The sequence below is a fragment of the Heptranchias perlo genome, chromosome 34, assembly GCF_035084215.1.
Source record: "Heptranchias perlo isolate sHepPer1 chromosome 34, sHepPer1.hap1, whole genome shotgun sequence".
Lineage (NCBI taxonomy): Eukaryota > Metazoa > Chordata > Chondrichthyes > Hexanchiformes > Hexanchidae > Heptranchias > Heptranchias perlo.
Window position 1 is genome coordinate 8,036,762 of NC_090358.1, and position 21,429 is coordinate 8,058,190.

Sequence of the window (21,429 nt, forward strand, 5' to 3'; positions counted from 1 at the left end):
TTTTATTAGAGCACCTTCAACATTTAACAAAATGTTCCAAGGAGGTTAGCAAAAGACATAAAAATTTGATGCCAAGCCAGGAAATGAGAGATTAGGAGAGGTGACCCAAATCTTGATAGATTTTGAGGTTTTCAAAAGAGGAGAGAGATGGAAGGGTTTGAGAGAGAATTCCATAGAGAACCCCATTGTTGGGATGAGGGGTAAGTGCACGAGGCCAGGATCAAAGGAAATGGAGAGTTCAGGGAGATGGTGCTGGAGGGACGTGTGGATGTAAGGTCAAAGGTGAGGGTATGGTGGGATTTAAAGATGAAGATTTTGAATTTGAGGCACTGGGGACGCAGAGCCGGTGTAGGCAGGGATGATGGGTGCAGGTGACTTAGTGTGGGACTGGAATAGTCACGTCTGGAGGTGGCGAAGGCGTGTACAAGGGTTTGTGGTAGACAAGCTGAGGCAGGGGTGGATGTGGAAGTAAGCATCCATAGTGGAGGAGAGGATATGGGATCTGAAGATCACCCCGTCGTCAAACAGGCTGCTGAGGTTGCAAACGGTCTGGTTCAGCCGGAAACGGAGGCCGGGGAGGGGGGTGGAATCGGTGGCAAGGGAGCGGAGTTTGTTTCAGTGGCCAAGTGTTGAGCTGGAGGAAGTTAAAACTTCTCCAAAACTGGATGTCTGACATGCAGCACCGAGGCAGTCGAGGGGCCCAAGAAAGGTGGTGAAGTGATAGAGCAGGGAGACATCGGCAATCCTGCGGCTGACATCGCTGAGCGGCAGCATGTCGATGAGGAAAAGAAGGAGGCCAAAGGTCGCAGTGTGGGATTAGGAAGAGACCGTCGATGGTGATGCTTTGGCTACAGTCAGGTAAGAGTGGAACTATGCAAGGGCAATCCCACAGAGCTGGACAAAAGGGGAGGTATTGGTGGAGAGGGGCGAGGCCAATGTGTTGAATGGAGCAGCGAGATCAAGGAGGGCTGCACTAATCATTCCATGTCGCTATTGACCCCATCCCCCAGACTGGAAAGTCTGCTTGTGGCAACTGAATGGGTGGAATCTCCAATGCTTTAGCAGCTTCCCTGGAAGTTTTGTGCCTTTACAGTGAAACCTGTATAAATGGACACTCAAAAAAGGGACACCTGCAAAAAAAAACGAACCCAAATAACTTGCATTGTGAAATATACAAGTGGCACTCTGAAACCACAAATTACAAACTACAGGCAGCCTTCAGTGCACCAAGCCCTTTTACAGGACGCAGCCTGACGTCACACTTTAAAATGTTCAAAGTACGTACTGGATCTGAGTCCGAAGATCGTGCTGACCGGTGGATTGTTACTGGATTCCTTTTTGTCCCTGCCGGTTTCAGAGTTTGAATCGCCCCCTGCAGCCACTGTCCCTGCTTCCAAAAGCAACCTTGTTGACAACGCAAGCCAAAAGATGTGCGCGTACCTGACCCCATGCGGATCCAGTAGATGTGTGCATACCTGACAACACGCAGTCCCAGAAGATGCGTGTACCCAACCCCACGCGGTACAGTTGTCCGTCGTTTGAGAGCGTCGTTAGGAACAAGTTCTGCCGTACAGGTACTGGCAACATCAGTTTTGATGTTAAATCTGCTTCCAAACATAAGTTCTTAGCATTTTTGCAGCTGATCAGGTGCTGATTATAATCTCAGCTGGTTCTTCAAGATTGTTGGGACAATTTTTACAGCACGTACAATGACCATTTGAAAATAAGGTCACCTGATACAAGTCCCTTAGGTGTCCCTAATTTACAGGTCTCACTATTTGTAAGCATGATGTGGAGATGCCGGTGATGGACTGGGGTGGACAAATGCAAGGAGTCTTACAACACCAGGTTATAGTCCAACAGCTTTATTTGAAATCACAAGCTTTCGGAGGCTTCCTCCTTCGTCAGCTGATGAAGGAGGAAGCCTCCGAAAGTTTGTGATTTCAAATAAAGCTGTTGGACTATAACCTGGTGCTGTAAGACTCCTTGTATTTGTGAGGTTTGCACTGTGGTTCAGAGACCACTGCTACAGGGGAACTCTGCTTTCAGGGAGCAGAATCAGCCGGAGTTTCTGCCGCTTGCCCACAATCCAGTAACCCTTGCTGGAAGGTGCATGTCGAAGGCAGGCGAGGAGAGAAAATTGGAAAAATCAAGAGTTAATATCACACAGGACATACTTGAGCACCATTTTTGCCAGATGTCACATGTTGTGCTGAACACTAGAGGGCAGTGTTGCCTCAGGTTGTGTGGCAGCCCAGAGTCACATCAATCACAGTGAATATAAACTCTCTGACAGAATTATAAATATCGTATTAAAATAACCAAGGTATCAGAGTCACAGGAAGCTCAAGTTTCAGGCTTTACGAGTCAGACTTTGTCTGCAGAGTGTGGTAGAAAGGAGAGTTTGTTTCTCAGTTTCAGTGGCAGGAGTTGACAGCTGCAAATTTCATGACCAGTGGATTCCAATGATTCCCACCATACTCGGTCTCTGGCCCGGACAGAGGGGGAAAAGGTCCCTGGTTTGAGTGCCAGTCTGTCCTGACTAAACTGATCTGAGTCAGGACATCAGATCATGGATACAATTGGCCTTTGGGTGATTTTTTTTTTTCTCTAACTAAACCAAAGGTCCACTTTCCAAAGGAGCCAGCCCGAAAATGTGCATCTGTGGATGTCGGTGAGGACATCTGTGGGGGTCGGCTGTGATGACCCCATGGTCTAATATCCTCACACTAGGCTCACACATGCAGAATAATCTCTTGGGAGAGGTACATGTGGGTACCTGGTACACAAAGAATTCTATCCCCTCCCCCCCCACACCCCAAGTGTCAGCATCTTCAGGAAAGGAGGAGAGAAAACCAGAATCCCATTAAATTATAAATAAAAGAAAGACTCGAATTTATAGAGCACTTTTCTTGATTCAGGATGTCACAAAGCGCTTTACAGCCAATTTAGTACTTTTTAAAGTGTAGTCACTTTTGTAATGTAGGAAATGCGACAGCCAATCTGTGCACAGCACGGTCCCACAAACAGAAACGACCAGATTTTTTTTTATTGATGTTGGTTGAGGGATAAAAATTGGCCAGGACACCAGCGAGAACGCCCCTGCTCGTCTTCGAAATAGTGCCATGGAATCTTTTACGTCCACCTGAGAGGGCAGACAGGGCCTCTGTTTAATGTCTCATCCGAAAGAGGGCACCTCCAACAATGCAGCACTCCCTCAGTACTGCTCTGGAGTATCAGTCGAGATTTTGTGCTCAAATCTCTGGAGTATGACTTGAACCCATGACCTTCTGACTCAGAGGCCAGAGTGCTACCACCGAGCCATGGCTGACACCCAAGAACATTGAAGGGAAACTTTTTTCTAAAAAAAAGTTTAAAATTGAGAGCAGGATTACAGAGTTGGAACACTCGGTGATTGTGTTGATTTCTCCAACTCCCTTTTTATACAGTTGTTGCTGGACCAGTGAAATAGCAGCTTCTATTTTCACTGCCGTGGGCTCAGCAGAATTCCTGGTGCTATTTGCATTCTGGGTGGTATTTATAGGGCCCACCGTTCTATCAGTCAAACTCTGGTGGTTGTGAGAGGGCTGCAGTATAAGGGATCAAGTCAACGATCTAAAAATACACAGTGCTGAATGTGCTTTCAACAGCAGAAAATCCTTTCATCATCTCACCATGTTCAGTTCCTCCACTTACATTCAGAGAGAGGAGACACCATTCAGCCCATTAACCCCACTCCATCCAAAAACCAGATTCGATCACGGACTTGCACCTTCTGGTCCCCTAAAGTAGGCTTCATTAAATTCCTTTCCCAAACTTCCCTGGAAAAAAAAGTCAAACTGTTGTTAAATATCTTCATAACCCTCAGTTCCTCTTAATAGAGAGGGGTCCACTCCAAGTCCCTTCTCTGTGGGTCTGTTCCATATCCGCCGCACTGTGGGAGGGTAATAGGTTATCTTCTAATCTCTTAAGCTTACTCGAGGCTTGTGAATTTTGTACTTGTGCCCTCTAGTCCTGTGTGCATCATCCAAGTTTATTTTAAAAATTCACTCTTGGGATGTGGGCGTCGCTGGCGAGGCTGGCATTTATTTGCCCCTCCCTTAGTTGCCCCTTGAGAAGATGGTGGCGAGCTGCCTTCTTGAACCGCTGCTGGTCGTTCCTTTTTTTTTGAAGCGATTTGGCACAAGTGAGTGGCTTACTAGGCCGTTTCAGAGGGCCGTTGTCAAAAAACATTGGTGGGCGACTGGAGTCACATCTAGACCAGACCGGGTAAAGGCGGCAGGTTTCCTCCCCTAGTTAAATAGCTTGTTTACTTCAACCTCGTGCATACCTTTCATTATTTTGAATGCATCAAGTCTCCCCTCAGTCAGGAAGATTGCTTAAAACAGCTGTGATCTAACCAGATGTGGGAAGGGGAATGTGATGACTTTGACAAGTGACCCTTGGAATTCAATGTAGACCAATGTAGAGGGGCTGAATGGCCTACTCCTGTTCCTATGTAACATTCGCCCCCTCACCACCACGTATCACTCAAGTTATTGGATGACAGACAGCAGTGAGCGTAGGTAGGTTTGATGTACTCCCCTCCCCCAGTGCTATATCACCGATTAATAATGAGAAACGCACATTATAGGTTGTTAGGGGGAAAAGTACTTTGCACCGCCATCGTGCAGTGCCCCAGAGTGAAGCCCCACTCCACCACAGCTTCCATGATGGGCTGTGCTGCTCAGTTCTATTCTCACGATCCACCCGTGGGAAATAACACTCCCAGCGACCTCACCATCTGGCTCACAAATTTCCACCTCTCATGCCCTACACCTCTGCCCCTGCTGACCTGCTTAACCGCTCCCCCTACCTCTGCCTTTAATGTCCTTGTTCCCACCAAACCAGTCACCATCTCCCACTTACCCTGGTATACCCGCATCATCAACTCAAGACAGAGGGACGCAAATTTGAGCGTATCTGGTGCACGACTGGTCCAGGCCTAGGTCACTAGTTGCAGTCCGACCACCTGAAATATTATTGTGCCTCGTTCTCTTCAGTCGAAACCACTTGTTATTCCTAGAGGGCAAGGCAAATACCTATTTTCTATGACCAACTGCCTCTTTAAGCCCTTCTCCCCGGCCCCCTTCATCCTTACCTCAAACACCCTGGATTTCTTTGACTCCTCTGCTGCTTCCTCTCCCCCCACCCCCCATCCCTCAACCTCCACCCATTCTAGCCCAGGACCCACTCTTTCTGCAGTTTCTTTCCAATTGCCCCCATCCTCTCCAAGTTCATCTCACCTATGACACCTGCCTTCTATTCTCTCAATCCCTCTCCCCATTCATCTCCTGACTACTCAATGGTTCCCTTTCCTCAGGCACCATCTTGATGCCTTCCTCACATCATCAAAAAAATTCACCTTTGACATGTCCGTCCTCTGAAATTATCACCCCGTCTCCTAACTTCCTTTTCCTCCAAAGGCCTTGGACATTTCATCACTTCTCAGCTCTGTGCCCGTCTCTCCCAAAGTTACCAGTTTGATTCTTCCTGTCCTACTCTGCCCTTCTCACAGCTCCAAAATGGCCCAAAGTCCCTTTGTGGCTGGGATCATGGTGCATTGTGTCTTGTCCCCCTTGTCTTCTCTGCAGCATTCAATATGGCTGACCAAGCCATCCTCCTCTAAAGAGCAGGAGTGCTTCTTCCAGGACCAACAAGCTCACTTGGCGTGACACCACCCCGCGATCGGCCAATCCCGTCCCCAATGATGGACACCACTCCGGTGCTGGACCCCCCCACCCCGATGATGGACACCCCCTCCGATGCTGGACCCCCCCCCTGATGTCGTCCATGTCCCCCCACCACCCCTCCTCTGATTTCTTCCAGGGCCCACGATCGCTCTCTCTCTCCCTCCCCCCTCTCCACCTCATGGTTCCTTTCCCTCCCGACAGGCGGTCAGCCTGTCAATCTGGCTGCCTGGGAAACCTGGAAGCACAAATACTCACCTTCAATTGACTTGCGATCGCAGATTACGACACACTCATTTGGATTCTGGGTTCCTCACGCGAATATCTAAAGAAGGGCTGAATTCTCGGCTCCAAGTTAAAATCATTCCCAATATCTCGCAATCACTGTCTCAAGACTCAATCGGACAGTTAACAATCTTATTTGACCCTGAGCTGAACTATTATCCCCACATCCTATCACCAAGATCGCTTGCTTCCATCTTTGCAACATTACCCAACTAAGCCCCGAAGCTGCTGAGACCTTTGTAATTGCTTTTCTCACTTCCAGACTCGACTATTCCAATGTTCTCATCACCCTCCCATCTTCCACCTTCCATCAACTCCAACTTGTCCTGTGCCTGTACCTTGTCCTCCTCGCCCATCAACCCTGTCCTTCCCAATTTACACTAACTCCCCATCCTCCAGTGATAAAATTCACTCCTTTTCCTCGTCTATAAATGCCGTGCCCCGCCACTTTTTTTGCCGTCCCGTCTTATTTCCCCTCCTGAATGCTTTGTTCCTATGACGGAGCCCCTCTCCATCCCCTCCGCCCCACTGCTGGGAGACCCTTCAGCTGCTTCAGTCCTGCTCTCTGGAAATCTCTCCCTAAACCTTTCGACTTCTCTCTCTACCCTCAGAACCCTCTGAAACCCATCTCTTTGACTAAACTCTTGGGCATCTTTCTCGGCCTGGTGTTTGTTCTCTTTTGCACCTGTTTGTGAGGTGATACGGGATGTTTATCTGTACGTTAAAGGCATTATATAAATTTCTTCGGCAGCACCTCCCAAACCCATGACCTCCAACACCTAGAAGGTCAAGGGCAGTAGGCGCATGGGAACACCATCACCTCTAAGTTCCCCTCCATCCCGACTTGGACGTTTATCGGCCGTTCCTTCATTGTCGCTGGGTCAAAACGTGGAACTCCCTACCTAACAACACTGTGGGAGCACCTTCACCACATGGACTGCAGTGGTTTAAGAACAAGGCCCACCACCACCACCTTCTCGAGGGGCAACTAGGGATGGGCAGTAAATGCCAGGCTTGCCTGCGATGCCCACATTCCGAGAATTAATTTAAAATTACTATATAAATCCAAGCCCTTGTTGTCGATCAGGTGAAGCAGAAAGTGGAGGGCGCAGTGAGGGAGGAACGAAAGATCACCAGAGTCATTGGGAGAGGACACAGGACAGTTCGAGTGGTGCAGTGAGGAGAACTCGTCTGATCTTTGAGAAATGTTTTTGGAGCAGAGTGGAGAAGATTGTCTCTCGTGATTTGAGGGATCTAGAACGAGGGGATAGAAGATTAAATGGAGGAGATTTAGGCCGAAGAGCAGGAGAAACTTTTTTTGTTAACAGGGGGTTGTGAGGCTGCCGGAGTTAGTGATTGAAGCAGAGACCATGTCAACATTTAAGAATTGGTTCGATAATGTGGTTGAAGGAAAGGAGAATAGAGAGAGATAGGAATAGGATGGGCTGAAGGGATTAGGACTACTGCTCATGCGGAGGATTAAACACCAACACAGACTGAATGGGCCGAACGGCCTGTTTCCATGTTGTAATTTCTATGTAATATTCTGCATCTACCTTGTACTGTACCTAATGGGGGAATGCTTGATGGGACAGAGTAGGGAGAGCTTTACTCTGCACCTAAGCTGTGCTGTACCCGAGCTGGGAATGTTTGATGGGACAGAGTAGGGAGAGCTTTACTCTGTACCTAAGCTGTGCTGTACCCGAGCTGGGAATGGTTGATGGGACAGAGTAGGGAGAGCTTTACTCTGTACCTAAGCTGTGCTGTACCCGGGCTGGGAATGCTTGATGCCAACACTGAGTGCCTGAAATACCAACATCCCGCACCTTAATGAGCACAAAAACACACACCCAACAAATTGAATTGTTGAAATTCTTAGTCAAAAATTTTACTCGTAGTTTTTTCAATAATAAATAATTTACATTATGTACAAGCAGGGGGGGTCCTGCTGAATTTCTACATACAGAAAGAATGGAGTTGTTCACTTCTTTTTCCCAAAAAGTATTTTTTCATGGAAACACCAACTAAGTCGTCATGCCACGTGTTCCCTGGGCACTGTGGTGCCCGCCTACTACAGTCTCATTGATTCAAACAAAGCGGAACTACAGTCACTGTAAAAAACCATCACATCACAACTGAAATAAAGTGCCATCCCTGTAAATCTCTCTTAAAGGGGCTTCGTCGGCACACAAACGTGTTTGGCAAGCGAGAGAGAAAGGTTGGGGGGTGGTGGTGTGGAAAGAAGAGATTCCATCTGGGCTCATCGTAATGACGTTCTGCCTTGGAAACAGAGCAGTGCATGGTGGGATAAAGACCACCACTGTGTCGCTCACAAACACTATCGCAGCAAAGATGTTCTCCCTCACGGGTGAAGCCGACGAGACCCCTTTAATTTTAAAGAAATCGTAAAGGCCCGCTTTTGCAAATCCTTTTTTTTTGCCAACATAATGCAACCAAAGCACATTAACAGGTAAACATATTTGCTGGGACTAAAATTTCAGACATTAATATTTAAAGAAATATTACATTACTCCATATGTACAGTCACAAATGTTCACCATGAGTCTCCATATATTATATCAACAAATATAAATTACACCCAACCATATACAACGCTGCATTTACACAGTCGTAGCAAGTGAGCTCCACACCTACAGCTCTGATCACACCAGTACATACTGCTGTCCACATAAAGTGCCTTCAGGCCATGGGGGTGGGGTGGGTCATTTTAATTGTCGTCTTTGATTAATTACTGTGTTAAATTTTCATCGATGAATCTTGGTGCCATTCTGCTTTAAGCTTGCGAATGCTGTTCTGTGTCTGGATGTGGGTCTCACATTTAACCCTGTCCTTTAAGTTTACACTCAGGTGAAGAGAACACTATTCGCTCCCACCTGTTCTAAACAAACACTACACCCTCAGTCACAACAGAAGTTAGGTTCACTAGAGGTGGCCTCTGTGCGGGGGGTTAGGGAGGCAGAGAAAGAGTAATCAGCCAGGGTTCCTGCTCCTGATCGCCATGCAGTGAGCCGTGCTGGAACTGCGTGTGCAGAGGCTGGGTGGGGAAGGGGCAGGATTGGGATGAAACCTGCTAACACTCACTGTCTAGCCTCACCTTTGAATTCCGACTACTCATTCAAGGAGCTGTTGGTGCTCGTAGAGCCCGCAGCCAGCTCGAGCTGGCACCGTCAGGAGACGAAGGGGAGAAAATGAAAGATACAGAGGACAAGCAACAAGCAGAAGCTGAAGGCAGGAGATTAACACAGGGTGTGTCAGCACTCGGTGTAACCTAAGACAATGTGCAAAGAGAAGACGACGATTCTTTAGCAGTTTAATTTTATAAAGGGGGGGCGGGGAATCCTGATGGTGAGACCTTGGCTGTAAGGCCTATTGTAAAAATCAAATTCCTAATTTGATTACTCTCGCCAGACTTGGCTCCAATTCGATTCAGGAGATCTTGGGAGAATCTTCCCCCCCCCCCCAATAAGAGGGTTCACATTATGACGAGGGAGGGGGAGGGGGAGGGTCAAGGCCTAGTGGACATTTTTTGAGCTCTGCACAGTTCTCTCTAGCCTTTAACAGAGGGGGCTGTGTCGTCATGGCAACAAGTCTTGCCTGACACTGGAGCTTAAAAATCAAGGAGGGGGCAATCGCACCTGTCTGCTGTCTTTTAAAAAAGTATTTTCATTTCAATCAAATACTTTTTTAAAAAAACAATCTACAGGTGTGTGAAATCCCAATATAAGGGGTTAGACGGCAGGGATAGCCCCCAAGCTGCCAGGTAGCCCCTCTCCCACCCAGGTCATTTAATATGTTCATACTGTGACCTTAACTTGCTGCAAACCTTTGAAACAAGTTGACATCGAAGGTACAGAGTTGTCACATCTTCATCTTTATCTATCTCGATTGTTTTCCATGTTGTCAAAGGCCCGTCTCTTTCCTTGAAGCCCGAGTGTTGTGTGTAATGCGGCGACCAGGAGCGCAATGCTCACAATAAATAAATAAAACTGTTTTTAAGAAAAAAAAATGTGAATCTAGTTTTATATACATCTATAAAATCTGCTCCTATCTTAAACTCATCTCTCTCCCTCAGCCACGTGACCATCTAAGGGTCAGAGGCGGACAGCTGGTCAGCGCTCAGGGTCACATCCAGCTGGATTGGGAGGCTGATACACACAGTTCACAAAATTAGCCCACAAACCCCTGATGTCCCCACACACACACTTCTTTCCAGCAGGTCTCACTCAACAGTGGGGATTGGGGAGGGAAACTCAAGTCAGGATTTTGTGCAACACATATATTCTGTCCAACATGTCTCCTTTAACACGAACTCTGTGGCAAAGATCCCTTTTGTTTGATTACACAGCCCCAGGTAACACAAGCAACTCGCTGAAGAGGTGCTCTACATACTGGGGAAGGAGAGGGGGATTATAAAGGGCCAAAATAAACGCCCCACTGTTCAATATGGAGGTATGGTGTGAAATGGAGGCTGGTTCAAATTCAGACTCACCCTGTAAACCCTGCAGGCTGATCTGGATCACATCAATGCAGGTGGAACCCCCCCCCCACCTCCCAGCTCCCCCACCTTGGGAGGTCGCTCCCGATGGACTGATGGTAAAATTAAATGGCTGTTGCCAGCCGGTCTTGTGCTCAGTCCGCCATCTTTGCTCTATCCACAGGCAGCCGGTGATGTACTTTTGCCATTGATGCCACCTTCACAGCTTTAGAACAACGGCACATGGCTGAGATTTACCAAATCTGCCTGCAGTATAAACCTGGGCACCAATACAACGGGCGGTCAAGCTAGGCACCAATGCAACGGGCGGTCAAACTAGGCACCAATGCAACGGGCGGTCAAACTAGGCACCAATGCAACGGGCGGTCAAACTAGGCACCAATACAACGGGTGGTCAAACTAGGCACCAATGCACCAGGTGGTCAAACTAGGCATCAATGCAACAGGCAGTCAAACTAGGCAGCAATGCAACAGGTGGTCAAACTAAGCAACAAAGCATCAGGCAGTCAAACTAGGCACCATAGCAACAGGTGGTCAAACTAGGCACCAATGCAATGGGCGGTCAAACTAGGCACCAATGCAATGGGCGGTCAAACTAGGCACCAATGCAATGGGCGGTCAAACTAAGCACCAATGCAATGGGCACAAGATAAACAGGGCATGAAACTCTGTCCTACCACTGACACCCCACCTCCGCATTTAATCCAGGTCCTTTTCCAGTGTGAATGGTCAGACACTGAAAGTGAATTTCATGCTCTGGTTAACCAGGGGGCTGGGACGTCCAGTTCCATGACATCGCAATGCATTGTACATGTGTAACTTGACGGTTCCTGCTTTGTACGTGGAATGAACATGACACTGAATGCCAAGCTCCCCCATTCGGCTTTGCGTGGCATTGAGCCAAACAGAACAAGGCCCCGTGCTGAGCTAGCTGATATCATCCAGGGGTTGAGGTGCTACACTTGGCCTCAACACCTCTGGATTTGGGAGGGGAAAAGAATCAGCACGGGTTCGCTCCTGGTCACTATCCAGTGACTCCTGCTGGAACGCGCTTTTGTGGACAGTGGATGAAGCCAGTATCGGGCTCTGCTGTGAGGCCCCCCAGGTGTAAATTGCCTGCCAACATTCACTATCTAGGCTCACGGGCGAGGAACAGCCTCTTGCTCTGTGCTGGTGTAGCTGTGTCCCATGGCGGGGGGGGTGAACAAAACCAGGTACCAGTAGGGCCGATGCCCGTGATCCACCAGTGAAAAGTCGATGCACATATTCTGAAACTAGGCAGATTCAGCGCAGACAATCTGCACAAGACGGACTTTCAGCTTTATTCTGTAAAAACTCCACAGACTGTCAAAATACTTTACAGGATTGAGAATTTTGCGACTGAAAGGTTCTGCCTTCCACCCGCTCTTCTTCCTTGAGAGATTAGCCATCAGAGGGAGCTAGCGTTCTGTTAACGCCTCACCAGCAGCAACTGGCGCCAGAAACTGAGTAAAGTGCAAAAGGGAATCTGCGCCCTCACACTGGTTTCCTTTTCTGTTCCATCAGAAAGAAAAAGGGTGGGGGTGGGGGTTTGAATCCTGACACGTGTCAGGACCTGGAGCTCTGATTTCTGCGGGGGGGGGGTTGGTGGTGGTGCGAAACATTAATGGCCACGCACGCCCCTGGTTTACACCGACATTGCATGCTGGTGTTGGCTCTGCACCGTACGCCAAATGCTGTACAAACCGTCACAAACACGTAACCACAAATGGGATGTCACCGTTGACGACTGGTATCCGTCTAACACCAGACGGCGCGAGTGGAGAAATGTGTTCTTATTTTTTAAAGAAAGAAATAATTCAAGAACGAGGTACGAGATAGGTAGTCACCGGTGGTTTCAACCGAAAGCAGGACAGACCAAAACAAACCGTTTCGAAAGTCACATAAACACGGCTATAGATGTGCCAGGTAGCACCACACCCAACACATAAGCATTAAGTGTTTGATGGTAAGAGCTGGGAGACTGGATTGCTCAGGGGCAGAGTTCCCTGGTGGGAGATCACCTGTCCTCTGATAAATATGAAACTTGTCCTTGTTCGAGTGCAAGTTCTTGACATCTTCAAAGGCATAATAGGCCGCAAGCGTGAAGTTCACGTCTCCGGTGGTTAAGAGATCGAAAACGCACGATCGGAAGTACAGGTCCTCCACGGGCAGTTTCTCCTTGCACTTGGCGGTGGCTGTTTCGTGCGTGAAGGCCCCGTGGGGGGCTCTGCCCCGCGACGAGGCACGGCCGCCCCCGGCCTGCGGGATCTGCGGGAGCCGCCAGTCCATCCGCTCGTTGGTGGGGCAGCCCCGCAGACACAGCTGGAGGCCCTGGTTGTCCTCGAAGGAGTTCATCACCTCCTCCGGCATCCGCACCGCGAAGGTCAGGTAGCGGCCCACCTGCCGCACCACGATGGTGGTCCCGATGTACTTGGCCTGGATCTCGATGTGCTGCCCGGACACTTTCTCCGTCACCTTCAGGCTGCTCGCCCCATGCTTGTCGCCGCCGTTTCTCGAGCCATCAACAAAGGCGGCTGGGAGGTCGTCCGTCTCTGCTTGATAGACCTTCTGGTCAATGCATTCCTGGAAATTCTTGAAGATGACCGTAAGCTGGAGAGAGCGCAAGACAACAATCAGTGTGTCATTCAACTTAAAGCAGCAACAACTTTCATTCATATAGCGTCCTTAATGTAGTAAAACGTCCCGAGGTGCTTCACAGCAGCGATTATCAAACAAAATTTGACGCCAAGCTACATAAGGAGATATTAGGACTGGTAACCAAAAGCTTGGCCAAAGAAATGGGTTTTAAGGAGCATCTTAAAGGAGCAGTGAGGGGTAGAGAGATGGAAAGGTTTAAGGAGGGAATTCCTGAGCTTAGGACCCAGGCAGCTGAAGACACAGCCACCAATGGTGGAGCGATTAAAATCGGGCATGCACAAGAGGCCAGAATTGGGGAAGTGCAGGGATCTCGGAGTGTTGTAGGGTTGGAGGAGGTCACAGAGATAGGGAAGGCTAAGGCCATGGAAACTGTGCTCCGGCTGAAGCAACCCTCCAGGAAGCTGTGCTCAAGGACAGTTGTGAGTTCAGATGTGAGTTGTGAACTGAACTCAATAAATCTGGCACCATAAAAATGACCATGAAAGCTGCTGGATTGTTGTAAAAACCCAACTGGTTCACTAATGTCCTTTAGGAAACCTGTCCTCCCTGTGCAGTCTGGTCTACACGTGACTCTAGTCCACACTACATGGTTGTCTCTTAATGCCTTATGAAGTTGTACAAACAATTGCTTGAAGAAGACCCACCACCTTCTCAGGACAACTAGGACTAGGCAATGAAGTTCACCATCACGCACATCCTGAGACTCCTCAAAATAGGCAAAAAAAACAATTATCTTGTGATAGGCACTTTCCCCCTTGGTTCATACTGCTGACAGATTCTTACCTGTGAACTCCCAAAGAGCTGTGTTGACTCAGATTTAAATTTTGGAGAAATTTGCAGGGCTATGGGGCAAGAGCAAGGGGTGGGGCTAATTGGATAGCTCTTTCAAAGAGCCAACACAGACACGATGGGCCAAATGGCCTCCTTCTACACTGTATCATTCTATGACAGGCTCACTATCCAAGTTCCATAGACTGCCCAGCAAATAAAAATACACAGTCTATATTACAATAAAATTCTTATGTTTGTGCCCACTTCCTGTCAACGTTTTCCATTCCTACGTCCACATTAATGACTATGTAAACTTGTCACGCTGTAACGACATCCTCCCACCAGTGGTGGTGTTGTAAGGCCTCAGGTTTGCCTCTCCCAGCTCCTCAGCTTGTACTCAGTGAAACTCCAACCAACTCTGCTTCTGTGCTTCTCAAATTCCCATAAGTTTTGCCATTTAACTATAAATAATATGAAATCAAAGTATTACATAAAAGTACAGACCGAATGCATGACTTTGAAATGGCAACTGAATGAAGTTAGTTTTGGCTAATTATCCCCATGCCCTCGAACCCAGCTTCACCTGAAGACTATGCTTGGATCTTGTGCTTGACCAGTTTATTTTCGTCATGCCCAAATAGCTCAGTGTATAATGCACTACCTGGAGTTAACCTGACCTCCATTCCAGGAGGCTTCAAGGTTTGAATCCTATGGTTTGCACTCAGTTGGGTTCTGCCAGTTGGGGCAATGGCAGGAGCTCTATAATTGGCCTCAGCACCAATGTGTTTCTTTCTGATGAAATTGGTGTTGCTTATTTAATGCATCAGCATCAATACTCTAGCAAAATATCACATTTAAGTCAATAAATTTAAGCCTTTTAATGCTTTGTAATACACTTAATCCTTCCCCTCAAACTACTTCTAGGACTGCCACCATCAATGACAGATCTGTAACCATCAGGATTTCATTCTAGTGTTACCTCAAAATACTTGCTCCCTAGCTACAACCTAAATCTAAATTCTACCTTTGTTATAAACTGCTATGCTGGCATTATCCATTAAGGACTTTTAGGGCCTTTTTTTTGTCTATTAGAGGCCCACTTGCCTCAGGCAAAAAACGGTTAAATTAGAATTTGGTGTATCTGCGATTTGAAATGGAAATGAATCCTTCAAAGTGTAGAACCATGAGAAATACACAGAGTCAATGACTCACACACAAACCACATAAGAGGCAGATATCATCAGTTAAAGTGACAATTATCTCACTTGTGGCTTCAACCAACTGTGATCGAAAACAATGGATTTACAAGAGGTTGAGGCCACTCCTGATGCCCCAGGAGTTGAGCACATAATCATGGCTGGTACTGTAATGCATTCCTGATGGGAGTCCTGCACTGTCAGAGATGCTGTCCTTCAGAGGAGGCATTAAACTAAATTCCAGTGGACAGCAAAAGATCTTATTGCACTACTCAAAGAGCAGTGTCCTGGCCAACATTCCTCCCTCAACCAGCACTGAAAAACAGATTAACTGATCATCCATCTCACTGCTGTTTATGGGATGCTGACTCTGCCCCATTTGGGAATAGGTCACCGCATTTCAATAGTAATTGTTACTTTTAGAGATTTCAACAATGTAAGAGGGTGTTTGATAAACGCAGGCATTTCTTTTTACTCATCGTCCACCTTGTTGGTGGCATATTTCCTTCAGATGTACAGGCAGATATCGATGAAGAGGTTAAATCAGCTCTCATTCCCAACACTGCTCTGAGTCTAGAATTTTGGATATTATAAATCTCAGGATTTATAAGTTAAGGTAGAAAATACTGTGGTCCACAGCCAGTCACCACACAATATTTCCAAGTTCAAGATCGAGCACTGAAGTGAACTTAGGGGTTATCACTGGTCCAACAGCTACATGGCAGCATTGCCAAACTGGTTCTAGCTTTGCATTGTCTTTTTTGAGGAACAGGGGAAGGGACTGAGGTTCAGAGAGCAGGACACAGCCAAGATTTGTACAGTTTTGGTCTCCTTATCTAAGGAAGGATATACTTGCCTTAGAGGCAGTGCAACGAAGGTTCACTAGACTGATTCCTGAGATGAGAGGGTTGTCCTATGAGGAGAGATTGAGCAGAATGGGCCTATACTCTCTGGAGTTTAGAAGAATGAGAGTTGATCTCATTGAAAGAGGCTTGACAAGATAGAGACTGAGAGATTGTTTCTTCTAGCTGGAGAATCTAGAACTAAGGGGCATAGTCGCAGGAAAAGGGGTCGGCCATTTAAGGCTGAGATGAGGAGCTATTTCTTCACTCAGAGGGTTGTGAATCTTTGGAATTCTCTACCCCAGAGGGTTGTGGATGCTGAGTCATTGAATATATTCAAGGCTGAGATAGATAGATTTTGGACTCTAGAGGAATCAAGAGATTTGGGAATCGGGCAGGAAGGTGGCTTTGAGGTTGAAGATCAGCCATGATCTGATTGAATGGTTGAGCAGACTCGAGGGGCCATATGGCCTACTCTTGCTCCTATTTCTTATGTTCTTATGTTCTCAAGACTGAAGAAGGTGAGATAAATCAGAAAGTAGTGGTTAAACGACGCAAAGTTTGGGTTTTAAAAGCCTGTTGATTGTAGGAGGAAAGGAGAGATTGGGAGAAGGTTGGAAATTATGCAGTTTTAAGGTCCTGGAAGAGAATTGGCAGGTAGAGTTTCCGCAAGGGTTCTGATGATCTTCTGCCGTAACTTCGACGGAAAATCAGCGGAAATCCTGGAAAACCATTGTAAACTGTCATTTATGCGAAATTACAACAGGAGATCAGGAAAACCCCCCCTCCCCCGTAGAAATTCTACCCCAAGTTAAAATGGGAATGAATCTTGATTGCAATACAGTGAGGATGCAGGAAAGAGGAACAGCATGCAAGATAGCAGATAGGAGAACATAAGAAAGTTCTGAGACTCCAGAAGAATCAACAAAGTAAAGACAAGTCAGGTTGCGACAGAGGGCAAGAGAAACTGTGCTTGGGTTTGGACCCAACCAAAAGACAGTTTCTGTGCTGAGACGGGGCTTCCAGTGGTTACAGGTCTACAGGATTCTGGCAGTTTTCAGCCAGGATCCAAAGCAAATCTGAGTGGAGGAGCATGATGAGTGAACTGGAGCCCCATCTATGAATGTAAGAAGGAGGAGCACTCAGGTCACAATGTGGAAGTCACACTGGGGAGGCACCTGTTTCTCACACACCACTTGATACACGATCGAATTTCTGGGAGGCTATTCTTTTAGAACAGGAGACCTAAATAATATTGACAATCATGTTCCACCCCCTTCCTTTATGGAAAATACTTTTTGTCTATTTGATACAGAGAGCAGGGGATGACCCACATCTTGTAGAAGTAAGCACAATATTATATTACTGTATAGATGTTGTACTCATAATAAGGCCCAGGGACCATTTTGTAATCCATCACCCTCAACCTGCTGCCTTCAGCAGCCTTGCTGCTCCATGAGTTGGAAGCACACCAGGGCTTGAAGTCATTGGTGTCCCCTCTTCTCCAGCTGTCTGTTGAGAGACAGAGGGATTGCTATTGGGAGGCAGGACTATCCCAGCATCCACGGTACATGTGACAGGGCCAGTCACTGCTGTAAGGAGGAGCTCACCATTTGCAAGCACTGACCGGCATCCCATCATTCCACGGTGCAGCATTCCCGAGAGTGGCCCTCGACTAAAAGAATTAGGGAGCAAGTAACCCTGGCTGTTCAGCGCCATCGAGTGGATGAAAGCTATTTACTTCCCCCAGTCTTCCACCCCGATGCACTGTGCAATGCAGTAAAGTTGCTAACAAAGCCTCTTAGGAACGTAGGAGTAGGCCATTCAGACCCTCGAGCCTATTCCGCCATTTCAATGAGATCATGGCTGATCTGTACCTCAGCTCCATTTACCTGCCTGTGCTCCATATCCATTAATACTCTCACCTAACAAAAATCTTAGCAATCTCAATTTTGTCATTTTAAGTTGACCCCCAGCCTCAACAGCGTTTTGGGGGAGAGAGTTCCAGATTTCCACTACCCTTTGTGTGAAGAAGTGCTTCCTGACATCACCCCTGAACGGCTAATTTTAAGGTTATGCCCCCTTGTTCTGGACTCCCCCCACCAGTGGAAATAGTTTCTCTCTATCTACCCTATCAAATACTTTAATCATCTTAAGCACCTCAATTAGACGATCCCTTAGTCTTCTATACTCAAGGGAATATAAACCGGTCCTCATAATTTAACCCTTTTAGCCCCTTAACCTTTTTGTGCCAGTCAGATTGTTAAGACGTTCACTCAGCTACACGGTAATATTTCATCTTTTCCCTCCCTCCAGTTTCATCCGTTCCTCTCCCCAAAACTATTCGACCATGAAGGAACGAGGCTGGTCCTGTTCTCACTTTCTCCATCGGGAGTCACCAGATAGCAGGTCAACCTGGCTGAGATGGCCTGCCACTCCCCCTCCCCCCTGCCCTTCCCTCACCTCCCCTCCCCTCCCCCGGTCCAGCAGTGCCTATGGTTACACTCCTACTGCCCTTCCCTCAGCAGTCTGTGATGGAGCCTGGAACTCCTAGTCCACATGGCTCAACACCACATTGGCTGGTGCATTTACCAAATGAGCCACAGGGAGGCGCAGGCGGAGGTCGGTTCAGTGACTTCCAACCAGAAATATGCTCCATGTGCTTTAACTGTTACAATAGGGATTCCAAAATCAGGAATCCATTCAGACACAGGGCAGACAAGTCAGGCAGAAACAAAATATCACGCAGCACTGAATTTCTGGAATGAGGTGACGATTTAGTAACACCCAGCAAGCAAAGAGAAAAAAAATAATTCTTATCTATTAAATGACATTAACAGGTTGTCTACTTTTGGATGAGTTGGAGCCTTTCAATAGCATAACTGCAACATCAACCATTCTCTGGGCTGTCAGCTGGCCAACAGATCTCATCCTACATCGAGCGTGAAAACACAGGCAGGTTCAGTCACCGTGTCCTCTCTGTAATCATTTTTGGATGAAATTCAAAAATGCAGTCGTCAAGGTGCAGCGTAGAGTGAGTACGTGGCAGAGTCTCCAAACCCAGCTCACCTTGACAGCAGGCGGGACAAGTTGGGACTAGGAGGGGGCCATGGGAGGTTGTGATTAAAAGGCACTGGTCGTCTGTCAATGCACCTGTCACCTTAAAATGGGTTCCAATGAAAGCCTTCCACACACTCATTCGATTTAGGTCTCAGCGCCCCTAGGCTAGTGAGAAAAAGAAAGACTTGCATTTCTATAGCACCTCACACGACCTCAGGGCGTCTGAAAGTGCTTTACAGCCAATGAAGTACTTTTGAAGTGTAGTCACTGTTATAATGTGGGAGTGAGGGCACAATCAACCAAGATTCTCATTCCTATCTGCTGCCCAGTGACCCCTGCTGGACAAAGATGGGTGAGGCAGATTTGGGGTTCAGTAATGATGCCCACTATAGTGGAATAGCCTCCAGCCACTCACCATCTAGACTCATGTCTATGGAATGACCACGTGGGTAAGGTACCAGAGGGGAGGGGAGGCAAAACCTGGAACTTAGCGCAAGTCAGAGACTTCAAAAGAAGAGGAGAGGGAAATCTGCACACAGCCATTAATACACCACTCAAACTCACACTAACATACAAACACTCCACACTGCCATTAACACACACACAATCCAACTCACACTGCCATTAACACACACACAATCCAACTCACACTGCCATTAACACACACACAATCCAACTCACACTGCCATTAACACACACACAATCCAACTCACACTGCCATTAACACACACTCCAACTCACACTGCCATTAACACACACTCCAACTCACACTGCCATTAACACACACACACTCCAACTCACACTGTCATTAACACACACACTCTCCAACTCACACTGTCATTAACACACACACACTCCAACTCACACTGCCATTAACACACACACTCTCCAACTCACACTGTCATTAACACACACACACTCCAACTCACACTGCCATTAACACACACACTCTCCAACTCACACTGCCATTAACACACAATCCAACTCACACTGCCATTAACACACACACTCTCCAACTCACACTGCCATTAACACACACACTCTCCAACTCACACTGCCATTAACACACAATCCAACTCACACTGTCATTAACACACACACACTCCAACTCACACTGCCATTAACACACACACACTCCAACTCACACTGCCATTAACACACACACTCTCCAACTCACACTGTCATTAACACACACACACTCCAACTCACACTGCCATTAACACACACACTCTCCAACTCACACTGCCATTAACACACAATCCAACTCACACTGCCATTAACACACACACTCTCCAACTCACACTGCCATTAACACACACACTCTCCAACTCACACTGCCATTAACACACAATCCAACTCACACTGCCATTAACACACACACTCTCCAACTCACACTGCCATTAACACACACACTCTCCAACTCACACTGCCATTAACACACAATCCAACTCACACTGCCATTAACACACACACTCTCCAACTCACACTGCCATTAACACACACACTCTCCAACTCACACTGCCATTAACACACAATCCAACTCACACTGCCATTAACACACACACTCTCCAACTCACACTGCCATTAACACACACACTCTCCAACTCACACTGCCATTAACACACAATCCAACTCACACTGCCATTAACACACACTCCAACTCACACTGCCATTAACACACACACTCTCCAACTCACACTGCCATTAACACACACACTCTCCAACTCACACTGCCATTAACACACACACTCTCCAACTCACACTGCCATTAACACACACACAATCCAACTCACACTGTCATTAACACACACACACTCCAACTCACACTGCCATTAACACACACTCCAACTCACACTGCCATTAACACACACTCCAACTCACACTGCCATTAACACACAATCCAACTCACACTGCCATTAACACACACACTCCAACTCACACTGCCATTGAGAAAGATACAAAATACGTGGGGAAAGGGCGGAGAGGATGTGAACAGATATACCGAGACCCACCGTCACATTGAGTCAGGAGCAGCTCATATCCACTTGGCCTCCTGCTGGGGCAGGCTGAACTTCTCAAAGTGTTTTGCAAACTATTTATTCAAATTGATGTTCAAACACATGATATATTGATGCAACCCATCATTACATCATTTGTATGTGATGCAATGATTAAAAAATAATACAAGACTCCACTCTTTCCCCCTTACCCCAAATTAAATTCACAAATAGTTCTCATGAAGACTGCAACACTTTAAATTGACTTATCAGAGTGGAGAGTGCTCATTAATGCAGAGAAAACTTCTATTACTTTCTCTATTTTTAGTAATCTTGCTTTCTCCCCCTCATTAT

The 21,429-nt window shown here is 47.1% G+C and overlaps 1 protein-coding gene across 1 annotated transcript in view; it reads right to left on the reverse strand.

The window, feature by feature from the left end:
- Positions 1-7,877: 7,877 nt before the first annotated feature.
- Positions 7,878-21,429, reverse strand: part of rgma (repulsive guidance molecule BMP co-receptor a) — a 34,087-nt gene continuing 20,535 nt past the window's right edge. Inside the window, exon 4 of the mRNA XM_067971383.1 lies at positions 7,878-13,161. Coding sequence (XP_067827484.1) covers positions 12,463-13,161 — 699 coding nt within the window. The 3' untranslated portion in view covers positions 7,878-12,462. The remainder of the gene's footprint in view (positions 13,162-21,429) is intronic.